We start from the raw sequence: 24,854 nt of genomic DNA, 5'->3' as shown, positions 1-24,854 counted from the left end.
CCTGACTTAAGGGTCTGGCCTCCGTAGGAGAATTCTCACTTGATTCAGTAGCAGCACAGACTTACCGTTGGAGGTAATGTTGTGCACCACAAAATGGTACCATGCTATGTTCCTGCTAAATCCCTACTCCCAGTGCAAACTCCAAGTTCTTTGACAAGGCCCTGAAAAGTAAAGTCTTTTTCTCCCCAACTACTTTGTGTAGTTTGAAATTCTACCGCTCAGTAGAGACATAATCAGTGGCTATCAAAAGTCTCCATTCTTCTGAAATATTGGCATCAAAACCAAGATAAATATATTTGTTGTTTAAAAATTCAGTATTTTAAAATATTGAACATTAACATCCTTGTAATGATTTTTAAATTTGCTCTAAATCAGGGTAGATATTTTCCTCTGACAGTCACTTATAAAAGGTTACTGCATTGCTAGTTTCACAAGAAGAGGGAAGTGCTTTTTCTCTCGATTTGTCTTGCCTCCAGACTTGGATCCCAAAACGACAGATCACTGGAAAGGTTCCAGTTGTAGGCACTGGAGCTTTTTTGGGTGAAAAAGCCCATTCCCACTTAAATGCAAAAACTGTAGTCTTCAAGAACCAGGAATCACAAATGCCTGAATCCCTAGGTTGAAGACAATGCAGTACAGAGCTGATCAAGTTGATGCCAGAGAAAGGTGAAGAACTTTGCAGATGATCTCTAAGATGTGTCATGCCTAATAAAATTGACTGACTTCACTGGCATTTTCAATTAATAGATGCACCAAATTTCACTCTGTACATTTAAGCTGTCAATATCTACTCCCATAATGACAAGATGAGAAGGTTTTTGTGATGGGCTGGGTTTCTTTTCGCGTTTAAAGTGTGGCTGATTAAGGTTGAAATGGGATCAAGGATATGCTTTTTTCACTAATGGAGATTTTGGATAATAGTGACGAAGAGCTTTCATTTGCAAAGTGTGATGCCTCACACATCTGCATTGGACGCAAATCTTGAGAACTGTCCTTGACGAGGGTCATCAGAACTGGTGAGATTGGATATGTGACGTTTTTAATGTAGGCTCAGAAACAAGCTTCATTATTATTGAAAGCTGAAGATGAATTTATTGAGATGGTCTGAATAATTTCTCTGAAGCAGAAATTCCACAGACAGCTGCTGTCTCTCTCTTAATGAGTTTCAGAGTCTGCATAAAGAGGAAACCCAAGTCTTTGCAGAAAGCTCTGAAGAGATTTCTGTCTATCCTGCCTCACAGCCTGTCTCCTGAGAAGCACAACCAACAGCGCTGACAACAATAAACAAAAAACAAAGGTCTAGATTGAATGCTTGAATGATCTATGGTGTTGTTCTGCTGGTATGCACCTGAGGCTCATGACCTTTTTGCAAAATGGTGGAAACTGTAAAAAAAAGTTACATGCTTCCAGTGATTTGAAACAGAAGCAGGCTTTAACCGTAATCTTCTGGGATGGGTTTTAAATTTTCCTTAAATTGAGGGTGCTTAGACCTGATACTTTTGCTTATCACCTTAGGAAGACTGAGATCTATTGCAAATCAGGTCCCAGGCCAGGTTTATTTTTCAGGCATCTCTAGTCTGTGATAGGATGCTCATAGAATCAATCATAGAATCATAGAATAGTTGGTGTTGGAAAGGACCTTAAGATAGCATCATAGAATCATAGAATAGTTAGGGTTGGAAAGGATGGTAAGATCATCAAGTTCCAAGCCCCCTGCAATGGGCAGGGACACCTCACACTAAACCATGTCACCCAAGGCCTCATCTAACCTAGCCTTAAACACCGCCAGGGATGGAGCATTCACAAACTCCCTTGACAGCCCATTCCAGTGCCTCACCTCCCTAACAGGAAAGAAATTCTTCCTTATATCCAATCTAAACTTCCCCTGTTTAAGTTTGAACCCGTTACCCCTCTTCCTATCACTACAGTCCCTAATGAAGAGTCCATCCCCAGCATCCCTATAGGTCCCCTTCAGATACTGGAAGGCTGCTATGAGGTCTCCACGCAGCCTTCTCTTCTCCAGGCTGAACAGCCCCAACTTTCTCAGCCTGTCTTCATACGGGAGGTGCTCCAGTCCCCTGATCATCCTCGTGGCCCTCCTCTGGACTTGTTCCAACAGTTCCATGTCCTTTTTATGTTGAGGACACCAGAACTGCGCACAGTACTCCAGGTGAGGTCTCACAAGAGCAGAGTAGAGGGGCAGAGATGTTGGCGCTTTCTAATCAACAAGATGAGTTGAGAAGCACAGAGGAACACTGTGATAATGGTGGTATTTATGGGATGGGGAGCCAGCAGAAGCCATTGTTGGGTATGAATTATAAGCCTGTGTTAAGTTCCAAGGTGCAGACCTGGAAAGACTACCTTCCTTCCCCTTCCTTCCTTCATCCCTCCTTGCAGCAGATTAAAATTGCTACTTCATGGCATTTCTGGGATGGTAAACAATGTGGTACTTCTGTCTTGGAAACTTCTGCAAATGCCCTGACCCTTACTATTCATCCTTGGACCTGAGTCTCTTCTCAAACCAGCCCTGACAGTCATCCACATTGTCAGGTCCAGTAAGTGGCTGCAACATTAAAGAGCAAGTATTTGATGTCCAGAGAAAGTTAGGAAGTCTTAGGAATGAGCTAGAAAACCGATCTTCTCCACCAAAGGGTCTTATAAAGGTGCACAGTTGAATATAAGCACCTGGGAAAAGGCTCTTGAGAAAATGACATTAGAGAGGCAGAGGTGTCAGCACATTGTGGAAAAAACATGTATTTCTGCCACCTGTCAGCGGCTGTTCAGGAAGGTGTTCGAGACACCACCCGCTCCTTGGCTCACAGCTTCCAGGGAAGTGTTTGTACAGCTGACATGTGGAGGCAGCATGTGGACCTCTAATGGCATAAACCCATTATTTTTGCATTCATATCACATACAAACCTGCACCCCTACCCACATAAATCTCAGAGCACATGTTCTGCAAGTTAGGGGAACTCATCATACACATATTAGGCTACCCATGGTAAAAAAAGACTGCAGTATTTAAATGTAGCACCCAGTGTTTGCTCTCTGCCTATTTCTAATCTCCCCTGCAAAGACGGGACACGGATAGGGACCTCAATCACAGTCTGCTTCTGCCATGAGTACAGTAAAACAGACAGCACCAGAGCAAAATTTCCTATTAGAGCTGAAGAGCATGTCTCGGGGCAGGCTGTGAGAGAGGTGAGGCTGGAGGTCTTCTCCTCCCCTCCAGGGACCTTGGCTGCCCACAGAACTAACAAACAGAATAAAGCAGAAATAACAACTGCCGTCCTTCCTGCCAAAATGGAGATTTCAATAACCTGTGTCACAAACGGCAATAATAAGCAGGCTCCTCTGTTTCAAACCTAGGAGCAAACCTGCCAGGGGTAGAAATAAATCTTCAGAGAGATGGCTTAGATTAAAAGGCTTGCACCAAGCCGGATGAGAGAGGTGTACTTTCCTCCCAGGCCGAGGAAGCAGAAAGGCAAACAGTGGCTTGAATGTTTCCAGGCAAATTGGGCTGTTTTAATTACCTTACCTTCCCTCTCCCTTGACCTCAAGCCAGAGGCTGGGAGAGCACTCACCCCCCGCATGACTGGAGTGCGTATAACAGCATCAAACATGGATGAGAAAAAAGGGGAAACAGGGAGGGAGGCCTGACACGTCCAATCTGACAGGCTCAACAGGTTGCTGGTTGGAATGTTAGTGACGCCACCAGCGCTAGGAAAGCAGCTTTCTCTCGCAGTGGGTTTATTGAGAAGATTATTAAAGCCTTTTCATTTAAAAACATTGGCAGAGGCTTCTGCGTGAGTCAAGAGGACATTTTTTGCCCACATCCGTTTCCAACAGAGAAAAGAGAGTTTAAGGGGGGGAAAAAAACAAGCAAAACTCCACCAACTTTCCTCATGGCTGCCAAAAAGGGTCTTGAAAGAACTTGTCTTGTGAGTGAGAGGGACACCAAGAAGTACTCCTTGGCCCTAGACAGGTAACACAACTGTTTTCTTCACTGCCATTGCTTTGTCTTTGAGAGCAATATGAGATCACCAGTATGCTGATGGACTGTAGAAGTCAAAGTATGGGGTGTTTCACGGTGCATACTGGGAACATCTTTCAGTACTTTCAAAATGTTTTGTTTGATTTTTATCTTCCCAAACTTTCTTACTAAATGTGTGATGCATTTACTAGACAGCAGCCTGATGTGTCTGCATCTGTGATGGATTGAAGCAATCTACTGTTGACAAGCATCTCCTGCTATGTATTTTATAAGCTTAGCAGATTTATTGTAAGATGCAAAACCTCATGGATTATGCTGCAACTTTAGGCTGAATTATAATAGCGCTGTTGACACCACATTTGATTCAAGGCTCCTTTAAGCTTGAACGTCTAAATTATCTATTTGGTCTGAAAGAAATGTGATGGTGTTAAGGACTTGATCCTGCAAAACTTTATTCATGTAGACAGGTCTACCAGACTTGGAGCTAGTGTACTTCTCATTTGCCAGAGAGGTCCTGTGAGTAAATGCTCGCCTGAGTGAGGAAGGACCCTCTGAAAACATATAACATAGCTTGGGTTAAAAAATGAGTATAAATGTCAATCACAAACTAGTTTTGCAGTTGAACTTCTTTTCATTCTTCCTCTTGACTCAGACCAGAAAGTATATTTAAAAGAAAATAGCTGCTCAGTTACAACTTAGCACCTCTTGACATTTCCATTATCTCATTGGTTTTCAGGTTATTTATTGCTTGGCTCTCTTAAAATGCATGGGACAGAAACTTGGCATAAACACTGTCAGTTCAAATGGAAATCTGTCTCTCCATGTTCTTATACTGGGGTCACTGCCATCGTATGTTAGTCATTTGAGTGTCTGAGTTGCTATTTAAATATTATTACATGGCTCCATAAATATACATGGCACTGTCCAGAATGACTTTTGTGGTAATATTTATATCTTCAAAAGATCCCATATGATTCTGCAATTCGTTCTGGTTAGTGAAAGCTCTCAGAGCTTTTTTGATAGTTTGCAGTTTTGTGGGCATAGCTTCAATGCTTGAGGTCCTTTGGCTCTTTTCCACCTCTAGATGCAAGGACATCTCTGGACAAACCCTTTACATGGTGCGGGGTAGGGTGTCCTGAGACAGGGACAGTTGCTAGGCTGACTTGTGGGGATGCTCACATTTTCCCTATTTCACCAAGAACGGAGAATATCCCCAGTGAGAAGAGGGGTATGATGCACACTGGGAACAAGAATCCCTGGCAGCTCATCGTCCCATCTGAGAGCTGACTCACCTTCCGGAGGAGTCAATTTCTTTCTGATAATTATATTTCCATTTAGGATTGAAGTTATTTGGGGTGAATAGCTGCAGCAATTGCAATTGTTGGGCTGGTTGCTGCACATACACCCAACAGCCCCTCAGCTCAAGGGCTAGTCCCAGGTGGGCTCCATAGCAGAGGTCATGAGATGGGTGAGTTACTGCAGTGGTAACACAGCTCTCCAGGAGAAGGACTTCTTGTCCAGGTATGTGGCTTTTGTGCTGCACCTCCTCTTGGCTTTTCTTACCAGGTGGAATTTGGTTAACTACACAATCTCATTACTCTGTCCCAGCAATAACCAGAAACAGGGGCTGAGAACTGGGGTGTCCCTCCTGTTTGAAGAGCTGGCAGCTCATGGCAAGCCCTCGTCCTGCTGCTCCTTGCAGCCGAGTGCCTGAGGATGCCAGCCTTGGGGCCGGAGTGTGACAAGGGGGATGCAACCTGCTGGGCTCCAGCTTGCGCAGACTGGCTGTGTGCACAGCTTCAGGTGCCTTAAGCTGATCAGTAGAAATAAGCTCATCTTAGCCTTTGGTATAATTACCACATTTTTCCGTTCCCTGTATGTAGGCTTAATGAACAGCTCTAATGCTTTCAACAGAATTTATTTTGCAAGCAAATTGCCAATTTCTTTGCCATCCCCCAGCCTCCTTCTTTTTAATAAATGCTATTATTACAATACACAGGGAACAAAACTGTTTTTATCTTAACCATGTGAGTAGGAAGTCTGAAAACAGACCCCTTTCCCTGCACACAAGGCTGTATGGGGGAGAATGCTCTGTACATTCCGGACCTGCCTGTATTCACTAGTGGGTTTGGATGCATTGAGGTTTGCCGTGCCAGACTTGAAATGCTTGCAAGAGTGTGAGTTTTAACTAACCCCTCTGAAGAATCCTGTCAGCTGTAGGCTTGCAGGTTCATTCATGTTGTAAAGGACCTCAGGAGATTTCTGGTCCAACTTCCTACTCAAAGCAGGGTCAGCCAAGAGATTGAACAAGGTTGCTCAGGCCTTTATCTAGTTCTAGCTCTCAGGATGGAGACTGCACATCTCCAGCCAATCTGCTCCAATACTGAATTATCCTCACAGTCAATTATTTTACTTATAGTCAGTCTAAACCCCTCTTGTTTCAATTTATGGCCATTGTGAGCATTCTTCCTCCATGCACAGCAATAAAGCTTCATCTTCCTCATCAAAAATACTGGTAGGATGCTTCCAAGTGCTCAAGAACCCACTTTTTTTGCTAGGCTGGGCAAGCCCAGTTCCCACAGAAGTGCTCCATCCCTGGTCACCCTCTGCTGAACCTGTGCCAGTTTATTGATCTTTCCTGTACTGGGCACTCAAAAACTGGGCACAATATTCTGGATGTGTCTCAAAAATCTGTCCCAGGTGTAGGACTTTGCATTTGTTCCTGCCAAATCTCAGATGGCTCCCGCTGATCCCATTCTCCAGCTTTGTTACGGAAGCATTTCCCTTCAATGTATCACTTGCAGCCCTGAGCTGGCATCATCTGCCAACTTGATCAGAGTGCACTCCAACTCCTCCTCCAGGTAACAGAGAAAGGTATTACATGGGTCTGGTCCCGGGATAGGACATCACTTCTCACCCGCCTCCAGGAAGGGTATGAACTTGCATGTAATGGCATCAGGGTCTGAAGCCGGGCGCTCAGAACCTCCTTCTTAATGCAAAACATGTTGCCTGTAAGTCATGTCAGGAAAGATTCGTATAATATCTCTTTAAAGTAGGTTTGAATAAAATGTCGGAATAAGGTGCCTGAGACAGTTTTCTATGGTCTTTTTACAGTCAGTGCTGGTGGTGGGAGAGCATATCTAGTGAGCAAGATATCCACTTATCAAAGTCTAGGGAATATCTTGACCATATTCCTGACGTTTCCATTAATGAAGACAGGCCACATGACTTTACTTCTTCCTGACAATAGATCAGTGTAATATTGGACAGAAATATTCAATATCCCACTGCATAGATCAATGGATTTGCATTAGATTGTACCAACTGCACTGTGAACTAGATTTTGGCTTGATCCAGCATGGATTTCTGGATCTCTGATTATGTTCTTTATATAACAGTATAGTGTGATTTGAATACCTCACACAAGAGAAGCTCAAGACTTCTGGTTTCAAGATCTTTATTTTGTCTCTGAGACAAGAGACAAGAAAAAAATTAATAAAGGAGAGCAGTGCTGAAAGCAGGAAAGATGTGTAAAACCTCAGGGCTTGTCTTCATGTAAAAATTTTCAATAGAGGACATTAATGTGACTTGTAGTTATTCCTATCTATCAGTGACGCCTTAGGCTTGTAATTGATTCTTGTCTCCAAGGTTCATTCCAGTAGACAAAAAGTTTGAAGTGAGCCTGGGGGATGATTTCTTCAGGTGGAGATTGATCTTCTATAACAAGCACTTAGGGAATATTTTCTTCTTCTTCTTCTGCCTTCCTGCAGGCAATATGAAAACTCTTATGAGATCAAGAGTCCTCATCAAATAAAGACTTTCCACCACTCCTTGTGCTTTGCAGAAGTCAGTGCTCAGGAAAACATTAGGCGTTTCTTGTGACTTTTGATGGGTTTTAGCTGTGGGCTCTGTGGTTATTCTCCTTTGTACTGGCTTGCCAGCCTGTCCCAGGAGCATACAGTATCTTAGGGGACTCAGCAAAGCCCATCCCATTGCTTTTGTCCTCAGGTGACATTAGAACCCTGTAGAAAGGACAGTGTCTACCCAGTACTGGCCGTGAATCGTCTCCATTATGCCCACTTCAGTTATAGCCACTTCACCTCAGAAAAAACATTAGAACCAAGATAGTAAGACGTATGAAAGAGAAATTAAATAACAGGGGTATAACAATGATGCACAGCATCATGAATGATGTGATGAAGGTAAACAGGGAATAGCTATTCATTATTTCTGATAGTACCAGAACTAATTAAAAGAGCAGGCAGGCAGCTTAAGAGTAACAAAGGATGCATTATTTTTACACAAATCATAATTAAACTGTGGAACTCAACACCTTCAAGTCAGCCAGGTTTGTGGAAGAAAGAAGTGTAGAAGGCTATTAGACACAAGCTCTGGTTCAGCCGCCTCCCAGCCTCCAGATTTGGGCAACCAGGGAGCAGTACTGCTTTGGATGTGTTCCTTTATGGTACTTTGTCCTTGCATATTCCCTCATGCTCAGGATGGAGTTCGGATATTTGGCTACATGCATTTTGGTCTAACTCCATGCAGTTGTTTTACTGTTATGAAAAAGGATATTTATTGACAATACATTTATGCATAGATGGCCAGGGTCTCAAAATGCAACTAAATAAAAACCATAGGACAAATTCCCATCTATTAGTCATCTAAATGTTAAGATATATGAATGTTAACCTTTGTTTTGTGCCCACAATAAGGAAAAGGAGAATCTGGACAGCCAGGCTATAAACTTGGAAATATTCAAGACTGGTACACCAGTTGGAATCAGAGTGGTGCCAGCATAAGGGAGGTGACTATGGATTTGATAAATTTTCCTCTGAAGGCAGTTTTATTATCCTTTCAGGCACCAAAAAAAATTACTATGTCCCCTTGTGAAGGAGATGATCTCCTGTGGGAAGTGCAGTGATTTTGCATTTTGTTCTTTTGACTGGGGATCTCATAATGGTCTGGGAGGATGGCAATTATTCCCATCAGCCTGCAGATCAAGGCACCCAACTGATCAAGTGAAAACAAACAAAAGGAAGTTGTAATCAAAAGCTCTTGCTAATGATTTGTGTGGAATCTGCAATATGTATTAATATTTCCTACTTCCCCCCTTCCAGGCACAACTCAGTGGGAGCCTTTCTGTGACATTCCCCTGACTATCTCTGTTACAAAGGAAAGAGAATTTGAAATGGAGGAAAGATTATTTTTTAATCTGGGACTCTGCTTGCAGTGTGCTTGTGCAGAGATCTGACGCTCAAAGGCTACATGTTGCTCTAACACATTCAGAAGGGGTTTATGGTTTGACAGAGCTGATCTCTGCACCTTGAGCTTTTGATTCACACATTTATAAAACTGCCTCTTAGATTCTTTTAATTAGTGGCAGGCTGCTCTTGGAAGAGAAAGGTAATGGTTACGCATGGGAGCTGGCAGGAGTCTTCCTAACTCATCAGGCCAGATGCAGCTCTGTAAGTTCAAAGGGAGCAGCAAATGCTCACCACCTCTGACAGCAGGGCCACTTCTGTTTAGGTACCCTTTAGACAGAAAAAAGTGACATTTGTGGGTTTATGCTGTCTCTGTTTGCTTTTGCACATGCTCAGCAAGATCTGTGGATAGTGGTTTCCTACCCCTCATGGTACTCTGAGGTTTTGATAGTTGATGGAGGGACTTGAAGATTAAAACAGGGAGGGGGATCACAAAGCGACCTATTTTGATAACAGCAAGGAAAGGATTTGGTGGCTCAGAAATACGCAGGGGTAATTTTGGCATCCCTGCCCTGACAGGCTGTTGAGCTGATCATGACTCACGTTGTTAAGGCGATTTTAACGTTCAATGCCAGCTGATGAAAATTGAGTTAAAGGGAAATTAATTTTACATTCAAACTATAGGAAAGTTAACTCCAGAGAGGGATCACAAGAAAGGAAAACTTGCATGCCCTGATTTTCAGGAGGGAGTGGGAGAACTACAGTATTTTATCCACCCATCTCAAAGGAATCGATTTGTGGTACCTTCTGAGGAGCCTGATGAATGTAAAAAAAAGGACGAGAGAAGGACTGGCTGTTGGGGACCTCAGTTGCCAGATGGGCAGTCCATTCCCCAGGCGGCCCAGCTCCATTTGTTTGTTGTTATGGGGAAAATAAAGGAAAACACTTACAAAAGAACTAAGAAAACTCAGTCTCCAAGCATCAGGCATTAAATCTGACCAGTTGCTCTTTCATGTAAGCTCTTCATATATGTACAGAGGGAACCAGTCTCCTCTACTGAGCAAACAGAGACCACATGCTATCCTAGCTGGGAAACAGGCTGACTCAGGGGGACATGCTGTATCCTTGGAACATCTCAATAATATTTACAAAGCTAAATCCACGCTGATTATCTACAATTACAGGGCTTGGCTGCTGATGTGGGTCAGCTCTTCTCCTTTTGCCAATACCTCTGTGGTACTGATGAGCACGAGGGGCTGAGGCATCTGCAGATGCCTCAAAGTTCTGGTGGGACATTGGACTCACAGAGCAGCTGCAGCCCCCTCAAGCTGCCCAAAATGGCAGCTGGAAAAATCTTGTGATTTCAATGCAGTTTTTATCTTGACATGAAGATTGGCAGCCACTGGCATGATTTCTTTCCATTGAGATTTCAGGCATCTTGACACTTCCATAAACAATGCAGAAATGCCACAGAAAGTTGCCAGTATCCATGTACTTCCTGGAGCACAGGTCTTCACACACCTGAAGAAACAATTCTTACTGGTCCCATAGGAAAGTCCTTAGTCAGAATAAGGAAAAGAGGCTATAATTGCTGGGGCAGCTAAACCCAGCCCCACATCATGCCTCTATGCTGATTTCAGACTTGGAAACAGCAGCAGAGTTTGCTTCATTCCTGGGTGATGCATGTGGGCTCTGTCCCTGCACACACAGCTGTAGCAGGTGGATATATGGATGTTACGCATGTGCATCTGGGCAGGATTCACCTTTTGATGCCACAGTGCATCCCACAAGTCTCAGTACATGGCAGTACATGTTTTACCAATGGAGCTATCACGTTAGGAGCAGCTGTGGCAGTAAGTGTTGTATCTGGAGAGGCATAATGGTTTTCAGTTGAGCATCCTGCGTCAGGGTTCAGGGGTTTGTTTTGTTTTATTTGTTCCTATTTGGGGTCTCCTCAGTTGAGAGATGAGGAGGAGGGAATGTCCTTGTACAAACCACCCTGGGGGAGCCTCTGTGCTGCTGTAGTGAAAGCACTACATCATAATCATCCAAGAGCTCCCTTTGTTGCAATGCAATGTACTCCGTCCTGGGCTTCTCTATTGCAATCCCACATTTCCTGCACATGATCCCTCAGAAGGACAGCACTGAGATTTTGTTGCAGAGCACATGTGGATGGGAAATCACCTTGTGATGGAGTAATGCTCAAAGAGCCACTTCTCAGGAACTTCTTGACTTTCAATGGTATCAGTGGCACAAAGGGGTCAGCATACTATGGAGAACTGATTTATTTGATTTTTTCAAGTCTCTTTAACCTTTTTGTCTAATATTATCTATGCCAGGCCCCTCTGGGAGATTGACAGTTTTTGTACATATGGGGAAATTTAAGATAAAATAGTTCCACTAGCAAAGAAAGGAAAGAAATATCTTTAGTCACTTATATTTGAGAAAAATAAGACATTTCTTTTTTTTTTTTTTAATTGTCTTCCCAACAAATCTCTTGGGAATAAAAGAATGAAAATTTCTGTAGAATTGTCTTCATGCTATGCTGAATCTTGCTACTGTTTGCATGAGGTATGACTTTATCACACAGTGTGCATAAAATACACAGCCTAAGAAAGACACCCCATGCTTCATAAACTGCTAAAGGATGTAGGAAAGCCTGAAGATCTGGGACCTATAGCCAGAGCAGTCATTTCATGAGCAGCTCACTCCTGCAGAGCTCTGCCTGTGCAAGCAAGCCTCTTCTATGCTCTGCTCTGCTGTTCCCAACGCTGCTTTTACCTTTTGAAAGCATTAATTACATAGTTTCTGGGGCTGCAGGTCTAGATGCCCAAATCATCAGGGTTTTTCTGTTTTAACCTTCTCTTTCTTTCAATCCCAAAGGATGAGCTGGCATCAGAAGAATTTAAATGAAGAGAGGCAGCAGCAAGAAGCAGAAGTTACTGAAGCTAATCCAGTGTGTCACTGTCATTTCTACTCACAGGCCTATGAGAACAGAAAAAGGGAGCAGCATCAAGCCAGGAGGAAGCTCTGTGTAGCATCAGTAATTTGCATCTTCTTCATGATTGCTGAGATTACAGGGGAGTATGTTGCCCAAAGAGAGCTCAGTTTGGTGCCCAGCACAGCTGTATTCATGCCCTTTCATATGCACTCTGACTGCAGGGACCCCTGATGCACACAGGTCAGCCCATATGGGCTAAAACAACTCCTTTCTCCCCAGTTAAAAAAAAATGCATGATTTTTTTAATGTGAAATTATCAAAGCATTTTCTAATGATTGCATCTGCATAGGAACACAAAGATCACTTAACGGTCTGAACTGCTCTCCCAGGTCTTTAAGCTGAGTTAAAAGTGGCTTGCATGTCTGAGCATCATGTCAGAAAAGGTTTCTCATAAATTAGGCTATATTTTTTTGGAAGAGATTAAAAGATTTCACATATTTATCCAGGCCAATGAGACCTCAGCACTGATGAAGGTTGCTAGCAGCGGGGTCTGATGCTAAATGCAACAGTCTTTGCAAAATCCATGGAAATTCAGGGCCAGATTCACCATCTGTTTCTCTTCAGTTAAGTCAATGTGTTTATACCAGGGCATGTTTGTCTTTGAATTGGCCTGCTGGCGTGTCTCTGGATCAATTGAAGATTATTCCCCTGTCTAATTAGCTTTCACTTCTGGACCCATCCTATACTATCCAATATAAGTATTTGGCTTATTCATAGAGCATTAGCTTTCATTTTCTCCCACCAATGTGCTCCCTGCATGGCTTCTGTGGTACTTATACCCACCTGATAGCTCCTGGCTCTTTAATTTCCCCTTCTTTGCAGTGAGGTGAGGCAGGGTAAGGCATGAGGAATCCCACACACTTTTGCCACTCCTGCCCCTGGAGATGTAGCAAAAATCAGGTAGGAAGGCCTCTGAAACCCATGCTTTCACAGCTTCAACAGCTCTGGAAGCCCTATGAAAATAAAATAGGAAGGCTTTCTCTTCCCCAGAGGCAAGAAGTGAGACTCTGAGAGAGCCAATGCATTTCTGTCTCCTCCCCTGGCTTTCAAACACATCAGGGGCTTCTCCCACTCTTCTCTCCCAGGTGCTTCCTCTGCATGAAGCCCTGTTTGTAGGTCATCTGCATTTCCCCCATGAAAACTGGTGCATACCATGAATATCCATGCAGTCATTTCCAGTGTTAGAAGTGATGCATTATTAACAAAACCATATAATCAGTAGGCTTAAGTTTGGCGAATGCAGCAATGCTAGAGGATAATTGGAAGGACAGATGATACGTTAACTAAATGTTTCATTTTGCTTAATGAATCACACAGCTTTTTTGCAGTGACAGTTTAAGTAACAGGCTTGAAGACCATTTTGCTTCAGACCATTAAACTTTGACAAACCAGTTATTAACTGCTGTTACAGACAGCGGTCTATAGAGATTTTTGTAATTATGAGCCATACATTTAATTTTTGTAATTGTTAGGCTAGACTGGCTCTGCCTGATGACTGACCATTGAGTGACTGACAATTTCTGCTGCTTTGTGGTATACAAAGCTATAAACATCCACTGTAGGCAATAGTAAGTCATAAAGGCCACTTGTTGGGATCATTGATACACAGCAATAAAAGCCTGTAACTGTTAGACAGCCTTTACTCTTGAAAATGAAGAATATGTTCCCCTTTCTGCTCCTCTTAAGGGCAAACAGCTTCTGTGGGCTTTATTATGCTAAACAGAAGAAACAAAGCTGCATCACTCCCAAAGAGGTTGAACAGTTGTGCTTCCTTGAAACCCTAGATCTTTCCATGATTTTTCTTCTCAAGCCATCTGTGCTTGTCCTCACTGTTCTCCCAAAAGGGGCACAGTTGGCTGAGCCTGATACACCAACTGTTGCCCAAAGACTATTATCTTCTGTTTTTCTAGTGCAGATCCATCACAGTCTCCATAGATCTGGAAATACTACTCAAACTGATTACACCCTATGTACAGCCCTGACATAAAAGTGCTTTCGAAGGATTTTTAGTGGCTAAGGACTAAATGTGGATTTCAAAGTAGTTTATTTCCATTTGGGCACTAGAAAGAGAGACATGTGTCCTCATATCTAAAAGGAATATAAAGACTTGACCACGTTGCAAAGATAAGCAGACCAAGATCTCAGAAACTCACCCAAAGCATTAATTATGCCAACAATACATAAAACAATGATTGCATAATGTTTTTGAAAGATGGCAGGCTGGAAGCAAGCCTTTGTAATACTGCCCCACAGAACACGGAAATACAGTGTCAAAAATGCAATAGGGTTTTTCAGGCAGCTTGTGCTCTATATATTTGTTTGCTCAAAGATAGCTGATGCCTTGGTTGTTAACATCTGTGCGCTGTCAGATAAGCCTGCTTCCTTCTGCCATGCAAAATTGCTTCCCACTTGAGAAACAGCTACCCTGTAAACAGTGAAAGCCAAAGAGCTGTGTTGTGGGCAAAAAATACACGTGCATTTACAGCTGCCTGCTCTGGGAAATCCCTATTCTGATGAACTTTTAATTTCACTGCGAGAAATGAGATGCCCCCAAATTCTGCAGTCTTGCTTGCCCCCTTTTGGAAAGTAACTTTCAGCTGTAAATGGGATGAATATTGAGGCAGCAGAGAAAAATAATATATGTCCTGTATGTGCAATATACATTCTCCTGTGGTGACAAATCGTAGTGTTAGGTATTCTAATCTAAAATCTGTATATGGGAGGAAATTAAACAGATAGTCCATCCTGCTGGCATGAAGACTTTCAATATATAAGGAAATGAGAGATGTCTACATGTCCCTTTGGCAGAGGTATCTTGCTAATGGTTTGAATGAGGCATTTTATGATGTTTTTCAGGATTCATTGATTCTCATATGGGTTGTAGTCAGGAGGAACAGGTGAGCTGAAATTAATTAAATGACTGAAGTATGGAAATATATTGCCAAAAGCAGAAACCCGATGTTTTGGCTATGATATTTCACGTTCCCCTTTTTCTACATTGCTACTCTGACAAAAAGATTCCCCTGCTATAACAAGCTCACAGGACAGCTTCCTGCCTGTGATTCTTGTCATGTCCTGCAGCCATCAGCAGCTGAAGTACTTTAGAGCAATCTTTTAGTTCCTTTGGATTTGCCTTTAGCCCTGAGACATGGTTAGAAAAGTTTGGCAAAATAATGCTATTTGGCTTACTGGGTAAAATAAATGTGGTTTCAGCCTGATATATTTATGGGTTTTTGTATTTCTCACAGAATTCACATGAAACCAAAACCCCCCAAAGTAAAATGACATTCAGCCACATTTTTTGAGCTCTAGCAGGAGAATTAAATCATGCATTACAGATGCAAAATGATAGATTAGTCCTATGAACAGAACATTTTTCTCTACGCCTTCACCAAAATGGCTGGTTGTTTATCACAGCTTTCTACTGGGACCTTTGCTTTTATTCCTGTTTTAGTGTTGCCTGTGACAAATAAACAGTTGGGCATCCATCCATCCAAAACTCGGGAAGAACACTCATATTTTCCTATGACAAATAGGAAATTAATCCCATAAGCTAAGTCTCTGAGTTTCTGTATATAAATAAAAATATCAGTGATCTGTGAAAAGATAGTGGGAGGATACTGGAAATGTGATCACTAATACTTTCCTGAAGAAATCTGGTATTAAAATAGATACATTAAAACTGTCCAATAGTAACATCACTAATGTATCACTATTCTTATAGTCCTTCTCAAACAAAGAAGTTTGGCTTATTTCTTCATACCTTTCACCACATGAGCAAGGTACGAAATGAAACTACCATTGAAGAGTTTTGAGTCGTGTTGAAAATGGAATGCTCCCTTTGATTCACAGCAAAGCAGGTCTTGAGTTTGATCTGATCAACTCAAATGCCTGACCAGAGCCATGATACGGATGCGTATTTCACACAGGTGGGCATATTGCTGGGAGCCTGGCCGTGATCACCGATGCGGCACACATCCTGGTGGACCTGACAAGCTTCCTCATCAGCCTCTTCTCACTGTGGCTTGCTTCCAAACCTCCCACCAAACAGCTGACTTTCGGGTGGCACCGAGCAGGTAGAAAATGTGTCACAGTATGAACGTGTGGAATGGGAAAGGGAAGTCATCATAGCCAAAGACTGGAGAACGTGCTGATGTCCCACAGCTCTGCAGATAGAGATAGTGCACTACTGCTCTTAAAGCCTCCAGGACACATGGCAAACAGACCAAGCCAGTAAGCTTCAAAGAAGTGAAGAGCACAGTCATGTCTTACCTACAAACATATCTTTCAGTTCATTTATGTAGTTTTGGGGTGGTGCTAGCTTTGGCTGAGATAACAGCAACTTCCCTCAGGGACTTGAGTGTGAGGAGGGCTGAGTCCTCAGCCTACTATGAAACACAAGTTTCTATAAAAGTAGTAATACCCATTAACATGAGGGTCTACTCCATTTATAGAATGATTATTATTATTATTATTACATTATTCTTTAGACAAAAATGTTCTACTTGTAGAAAAGTGCTATCCTTTAATATTTACCATTTCTCAAATGGCTCTAGATACCTATGCACCTGAACTGAGGACTCAGACTATAAATGCTTCAAGGCTATACACTCTGAAGGTCCAGAAGCAGCTTCTGATGCAAGATGCCTGTAGGCCAAGGTTGCTTGTAGCTGCAGAATGTACAAGGGAAGACATATGCCATAAGAATCATGTCTTTATATTTCTACATAAGTATATTTACCAACTTTGCTGGAAACAAACTGCTGGGTGAAGCAGGGGCTTAATATGACTGAAGCACGGCTGGCATTATATAGACAACATAGAGCTGAATTTTGCAGCCTTAGTAAACTACTACTTGCCATCAGCTGACCTAAAATTACTTTTTGTGTTTATGTTCTCTTGGCCTGGGAAGAAAGGAAAACTTCTCTCTTGCTGACATTCATGAGGTTCATGATGTTCATGAGGCTACCTGAGGTTCAGCCACCCCATGCAGCTTCACCCTCAGTCTGTGTTAGATTTTTTTGGTTTTTGTAGTTGCAATGCAGAACTTCAGACCCAAACTTTTACTGTCTTTTTATCCCAGTAGCAAAGAGAGCCTTGCATCAAATGTTAGTGGCTAGTTAATTGCATTCCATGATAGTTATCCTGTTTCTTGTTTATTTTCCTCCCTATATTTCCAGTTTAATATGCAGGTGCATACCTTAATAGAGTAGCAGAGGGCAGTCAGGGAGCTGGCAAAGTCACTGTGCAATGACTACCAAGGCTTTGCAGCTGCAGCCCTCCGTGACACTGGGAGCTGTTTTTTCACTTCTTTTCTCAGGCTGATAGGTAGGGTTTGTCAAGCAAAGACTGTGTATGACAGGGCTCAGGTTTGCAGAAACCACTTGAATGCCTCCTATGCTCTAAGCCAGAGTCAGGCAGCAGAACCAGTCAAGTGGTTCAAATTCAATGAAATCCTTCAGAAACATGCCTAGAAGCACAATATTGAATAAGACTGATAGTGTGAGCCAGACCTACCTCCAGGTAGGAAAGCTCTCTTCAAGCTCAATTTCTTTATTTCTGGCATGATTCAGAGATTCCCAAACAATCCCGCACTATTGTTTGCTCTGTCAGTGCCAGTAGTGATGAAGAAATGTAACAGAGAACATCTTGAGTAAAGCAATTAGTACTACCGAACTGGTTTGTAAGCTTAACTAAACATTTGCTAATACACTACATTGAAAAGTATTTTTTACCTATGTAATACAGACGACCTCTAACACATTCAGTTGTGGAGTATATGCACACATGCACACAGATTCACTCGGGTGTTCCCAAAAGCTGTTGACTCCTTTCATGCCAATGATAGCATAACCATCAACACCTTCAGCTGGGCCAAATCTGCAAGGTTTCAACCTGTAACTTGCAGAAAATATAAATACCAGCTGTGCTTTATGTTAGCCTTCCTTTAAGCAAGACTATATTGCCCTAAGAGTGTGCTTTCATTTATTATTTGTCAATTTTAAACAAAATAGTTATTTTGATAAGCGTCTGAAGCCTGGCCTGCTGCAAAAGGTGTGTCCCTCATAAAAATATATTCAAAGCCATAAGGTGAGTTTCAGCTGCTTCCATGGGCTGTGCCAGTGCAAGTTTGTGCAAGTGGTTTGCTGTTTATGGCTCATCTACTGCCTTTCACTTTACTGTGAGCTTTCATTTACCTACGTATTGTCTCAGCTGCACTCATAACGTGACACATTTACCCATTCAAGTCACATGGCAATTACTAGTCCCACATTCTATTAAAAACATGCTGCGCATTCGTATGAGCATCCTTGGACCTCTCCTCTGGCAGTTCAATAAGAGGTGGCCTTGGGGACTGGATTTATTTGAGCCCAACTCAGAGCCAATAGAGACAAAATTAAATTTCACTGCCCCAGGGAAAAAAATAAATTCTTTGTCCTTTCATGCTGGCGGCACAAGAATGATTTTGTGCTGCTGGCAGGATGAGTCCCAGGAGAGAGGAAGAAGAGGTTTTGCTGGCAGGACCTCACTGGGGGCTGTCACTGGCTTTCTGAGGTGTGAAGAGACAAGAGGTGTGCAGAAACAAGGGAGGCAATTGAAAAGGGCTCATGTCTGACAGCAGGTTTGGGTGGGCCAAGCCTCTCTCTTTCCCTCCAATCTCCTACCCCACGACCAAGACAATCTTGTTTGAGAAGGAGGGCTGGTTCCTGGGGTCTTCACACCAAACCAGCAGGGCCAGGCAACTACATCAGATGTAAAAGAACTGCTCTTTCATTCTTTCTTCCTATTACAGCTTCTTTTGAGAGGAGCTCAAAAACTCCACAAACGACCTTTTTCATCTACCTCTCCAAATGCCACATGAAATCAACACTGGGAAGAGGACAAAAGTAATAGCAGATAGAACAGGGTTAGGCCATCACATGGATAGGGCTGCCCTTGGCAGTCACTGGATTTCCTATGATCAGAAGAGGTTTTGGCCCATTCCTTGTGAGCATCAAGGCTGCAAATATACAAGAACTCTCTTGGCTATAAAGCTCACAAACTTGGAACTATTACCATCAGACTCTTTACCATTTTTTGCATTTCTGCCATGATTCCTGCTAATATCAGATTGTTTTAATTCCTAGAAATTCTGGGAGCTTTGCTGTCTATGATAATCATTTGGATGGTGACTGGTGTGTTGATATATTTGGCTAGCTTGAGGCTGCTACACCCTGATTACAATATTGATGCTACAGTGATGCTCATTACCTCTGCTTGTGCCGTGATCGCCAACATCCTGTAAGTTAGTTTTCCTCTCCAGTATAACTTTTGAACCTTGAACCTGCTGCTGCATTTCAATAAAAAACAACAGAGAGATATTAATCTCAAAAATATTGTTTATGAGCTTCATGAAGATACGGAAAAGGGTAGAGAAGAGACATCTTGCTTCTCATTGAAGGATGAAGTTGCTCTCTTCCTTCCTGTTAGCTGTGACACTTAGAAGGGAGATTATGAATGCAGGAAAAAATTAATCTCCATCTCACTTTTTATTAGATGCCAGAGCATTCAAGAAATTTATAGAAAATGAGGCCTCATTAATTACCCCATTCACAGACTTTCTGGTTTGCATGCAAAGCACTGAAACACCTAGGAATTTTCTGCTTAGCCACTCTGCATTTTTACCTAATGTGTTTGATTTTGCTGTTCAGAAATCAGAAGTGAGAGGGGTGATGATGTGTGTGACATCGCTGCTTTCAGAGGTGCAGTAACCCCATTGATATTTTCAGCTTTACATCTCTTGCAGACTAAGCCTGATTCTGCACCAGACTGGACATGGGCACAGCCATGGGGCACAAGCCAAGGAACATGTGTCAGCCCCTCTGGAAAAGCCAGCTCTGAGCAATGCCAGCCTGCGAGCAGCCTTTGTGCACGCCATCGGAGATCTGTTCCAGAGTCTTAGTGTGCTAATTAGTGCACTTATTGTCTTCTTTAAGGTTAGTTTCATTAGTTCACTTGCCTTCTTTGCTATTAAGGACAATTTGTATTCATAGAATTGTGACACGGGGTACTATGGAAATATTTTCTCTGTCTTAATGATATACATCGTAATTTAGTCAAAGACAATTACACTTATTCTTGGTAATTGAAATGGCTGCCGAGAGTATAACAGTTGCTTCTTGGTGTTTCAACTGCACAGAGGATACTTTGGAGTCTCTCCCTTTCTTCATCTGTAGTGCCTTCATTCTCTGTGCTGAGGCTCCCTAACTGGCAAAGGATGTCAACACTCATTCTGGACTAGATGAATGGAATGTATTATTCTTTGAGATTAACTAATTTAAAATGGCAATAACCAACAGTAATGTAATTAACAAAATGATGTGTTCGTGTTTTTCTAGCCAGAATACAAAATAGCTGATCCAATCTGCACATTTGTGTTTTCCATCTTTGTTTTGGCAACGACCATCACCATTTTAAGGGATATTTTGATTGTGTTAATGGAAGGTAGGACCTCATTCCAGAATCAATACAGTTATATTTTGAGGGTTTTTTTTCCTCTCTCTTTCTACATAATGTTTATACTCACTGACAAAAGCATAATAGCACACTTCTGTATTGGTTTCCAATATTCTTGTAATTCTGATCATACTTTGAACCTAATTACAATTTTAATCAAAACTGTTTTCTACAATTACACTAGAAGATTTATACATATGACAGTTTTCATAACAACCTATGTACTGGTGTTCTGTTAACGAACTCCCAATGTGTTCCTAAAGGTGAGCTGGTTTTGTTTGTTTTTTGTGTGACACTGCGTTTTACCACCTCTCATATTTTTTGGAATATGAGAGATCTACTCTCTTTGTTCATTTCCTTGACCCAGGCTGTGCTTTTAACTGTGTCTGTGAAATAGGCTGAGTGCAAGATGCAGAAGTTTAAAAGATTTTAGTTATGCCAGTCCAGAAAAACAAGCCAATGGAGCTTTCCAGTCATGTACAGGTACAAGGAAATAGACAATTCTCAGCACATCACAGCAAGAACTATGCTGAGCAGTATTTAATTCTATCAGATATGGGCCTGATCACTTGGTTTGCAAGGCTAAATGACTTGAGCAGTCATAGATGCATGTTTTTGCCTTCCTTACAGTGAATAACATAATGTAACCTCTTTCTCAGCTAGGAAGACATAAGGATCAAAGGGAAAAGTAATTGTAATAGAGTAGGTTTAGAATGGATGTGAGTTACTCAGTGACTGTCTGCCTGTTTTTTTACTTCTCTCACTTCTTTTTTACTGTTTTTTTATTTCTCTCTTTCACTTCTGTCTTTTGTTTTAAGACAGAAAATTTCCAATATTGTGTCTTTATTCTAGGGTTGGCTTGCTTTCAGTGACTGTGAGATAGAGATATATTTATATATATATGTGTATATATATAGCTGTGTACTTAGACAGAGTGCAGCAACTGCCAGCATCTTGGTTGCCAAAACAATCAGAAGATCCCTTGATTACTGCAAATAAAAATCAAAGCTCCACTGACACTCAGGGGTCTCTTTCTCAGGGCACTGATTCCCAGAAGTGCTTTTGTGCCAAGACTGGCCATGCTCAGTTTCCCTCTGCAGCAAGCCCTTGCACGCTATGCTTCTGAGGAGGTCCCTGAAGCCAGTCTCCTACCTCCTACAGAGCATATTCTGCCCAGAATTTTCTAAAGATAAATTGGATGCTGGAGTTGGTATTGGAGGTGGCCCTTACCACAGGCATCCAGTCTGTCCTGGGGTGTCAGCCACACAGCCCCTGCAACTGACTGTGTCTTGCAGGCGCTGACTGCCTGTGGTTTTCTCCAAAAAGCATGTAGCATGTTCATGTCAGCATCAAATTCTTCTAAGTCAGTACTCCACATAGCATACCATTGTTGTCATAAATTGATAGGACAAAGCATAAAACACTGAAGTCATTTTCATTTATGGCATGACGAAGTTAAGCAATATTGTGCTTGTCATTATTATATTTCATAACTGCTGGCATTAAAAATATTTTTCACTTTGCTGATGTAAGTGAAACATGATGAGTGATGAGCATAACTGTTCATGAGGGTATAGAGGTGCATTTCCCCTCTGCCAGCTCGTACTCCAGGAAAATCTGTAGTTAAATTCCTTGGTCAAATTTGGATTTAGATTAAATTCTGACTCTCATGTGGCAACTCACCCTATCACAATTGTCCTCACTCTGAATGAGGGCCACCACCGTCATCCTCTTTTGTAAGAAGGCTGATCTAGGAAAACAATCACTGATCTACTGAATAACTAGACCTGGGATCTAATCTCATCTAAGATTCCCCAGTCAAACCATTTTAATCTTTATGTTTATCTTTCCCTCTATGCTAAGCAGATGCTTTTCTATTGTGTAAATGTATTGAGGGTAGAATCCCCAAGACATGTTAACGTGATGCCATAAAATCTGCACTCACAAAAGATGTTGGTGCAAAACTAAGACAGTATCGGGCTAAACATCTTACTTCCCTATGTAAACTGAGCCCTCAGAGTATCATCTCCTAAGATATGCATGAGTCTCATTCTTCCACGGGGAAGTATAAAACAAGAGATACGATTAAATTTCACATTGAACTCTGAAATGAAAAAGCATTGAATATTTTTATTAAAATTATACATCCAAGTGAATAAAGGTTCATGACGCACTTTAGTCTAATGATCATTATTCTTATCTCTCACTTACTTTTTTTCCCCACCAATTTCTCCTTTAAGGAACATCAAAAGGATTTGCTTATGATGAAGTGAAGGCAAGAATTTTAGCAGTTGAGAAAGTGGAATCTGTTCACAACCTTCATCTTTGGTCTTTGACAATGAATCAAACTATTTTATCTGCTCATGTCGCCACAGGTCAGTAAATTTCTCTGAACAGGGAGTAAGTATTCAGCTGCTGCCTAGTAAAGGTCAGTCTCTCCTGACTGGGATACAACTGACTCTATCACTGTTGCTTTTTAAAACAAATGTCATCATTTTGTTGGCAAAATAACAACAGCATCAACAACAAAAACTCTCAAATCTTTCTCACAGAAATCTTGCCAAAACACCAGGGGCAGCTACTTAGCCCAGAACCTGAAAACTGCAGAGATTGTGGAGCAAGGAAGCAAGCTACAAGATATTTTAAATAAATAAGAACTAGACCCAGGCTGATTTTTTTTTCATGATATCAGACAGGGTTTGGAGTGGATTTGTCAAACTTGAAAACTGTTGATCCCTGTAAGAAGAATTTACAGGGCAAATCTGCATTCCTGATTCATCTCTAACTGTAAAATGACCTTTAAACATAGCTTGGAGTGCAGCTGTAACTCCAGGGAAACAGTTCGTCTTTAAATGCATTTTTTAAAATGTAGACCTTATCCCTGTTGACGAACTCTCCAATATCTGCATCAATTTTCTTATTTATCTGTTTGCTTGCACATGGTAAAGTTTATTTAAGAAAAAAATTCCACCTCTGTTTGGCCAACAATGGGGTCAGAAATTCAATCCTTTATGGAGTTTCCACTTCCCCAAAAGACTGGGTCTATCAGCCACTTGTATCTGTGTGTATCACTTGGCACTGCTGCTACTCCCTGACTGGCTGAACTAATCTTTATTAAGTAGTCCTGCTTTCCTCCAGCCTTCTGCCAAACTGATTGTTTTTGGTGATTACTCTTAGCTCAGCTCTTGCCAAAATTGCATGTTCTGACCACATTTGAAAGAACAAACTTCTGCTGATGTGCGGGTTCCTGAAAGGAGGATAAAAAGGACAAGAAACAAACTTCTTATTAGGAGTTTGCTGATAGTTTCTGTCAGTAAACACTTACTCTTCTTTAAAGTATTATATTCTATGCATTTTGATTATTTTCTTCTTGCTATCTGTAGCAGACACAGAGGACAGCCAGGAGATTTTGAGAGATATTACCCAAGCACTGTTTGAGCACTACAGCTTCCACTCCATTACCATTCAGATTGAGTCGGGAGAGGATCAGAAACATGACTGCATCTTCTGCCAAGATCCCAGGGATTAAAGGGAGCAGTGTGCTATGCATCCCTCTTACAGGTCAATGGAGAATGTATGTGTTGGTTGTACATAATTGATTAACAACAAATGGTAATTAACTGAACTAAAAAGCCTTGCTACTGCAAACAGTGGATGGACCTTTATTTGTTAACACCACCTAGCAGCAGAGAACATGTATATAGGTCCATCCATCAGCTAATTTACCTGTCCATCAGGGGTTACTTTCAATTACAAGAGAAAGTATCTAAATTATTCTTGACTAGAGCAGCAGATTGGCACTAAAGCAACATCAAGTGTGCCTGTTTGTAATCACAGGTAACAAAAAACTAATCAACCTTCAAATTACCAGCAGACCAATTAGCAAAAATGTAATGAAACATAAGCTTGGTGTCACCAAAGATCAATACTTACTCAGGGTAAAAGAAAATTTAAATTAGCAGGAGGGATGAAAAGATCTGGGAAAGAAAAAGATGGTGGCATGTGCTTTCCCTGCCTTTTGGCAGACACCCCTCCTCCTGCATACTAAGGTGAGTATCAGTTGTGCACCATACTCTGCAGTGCAGATCACAAAAGAATTAACTCCATTCTCATTTGGCAAATATTACTCTTATTGGCAAATAAATTATTGGCAAATAAA

General features: G+C 41.7%; 1 protein-coding gene across 1 annotated transcript; it reads left to right on the top strand.

Moving 5' to 3' along the window:
- Nucleotides 1-3,689: 3,689 nt before the first annotated feature.
- SLC30A8 (solute carrier family 30 member 8) lies at nt 3,690-24,854 on the top strand. Its single transcript, XM_061447831.1, has 8 exons — nt 3,690-3,985; nt 12,082-12,305; nt 16,129-16,275; nt 19,327-19,480; nt 19,986-20,175; nt 20,578-20,683; nt 22,936-23,070; nt 24,079-24,854. Exons 1-8 carry the CDS (start codon nt 3,906-3,908, stop codon nt 24,222-24,224), a joined length of 1,182 nt encoding a protein of 393 aa, XP_061303815.1. The 5' UTR covers nt 3,690-3,905; the 3' UTR covers nt 24,225-24,854.

The sequence above is a fragment of the Pezoporus flaviventris genome, unplaced genomic scaffold (genome assembly GCF_033815535.1).
Source record: "Pezoporus flaviventris isolate CSIRO_AGI_PZ_B2104156 unplaced genomic scaffold, CSIRO_AGI_Pfla_v1 ptg000007l, whole genome shotgun sequence".
Classification (NCBI taxonomy): domain Eukaryota; kingdom Metazoa; phylum Chordata; class Aves; order Psittaciformes; family Psittacidae; genus Pezoporus; species Pezoporus flaviventris.
The sequence above is the reverse complement of the archived record's forward strand: the minus strand, read 5'-3'. Positions and strand labels throughout refer to the sequence as shown.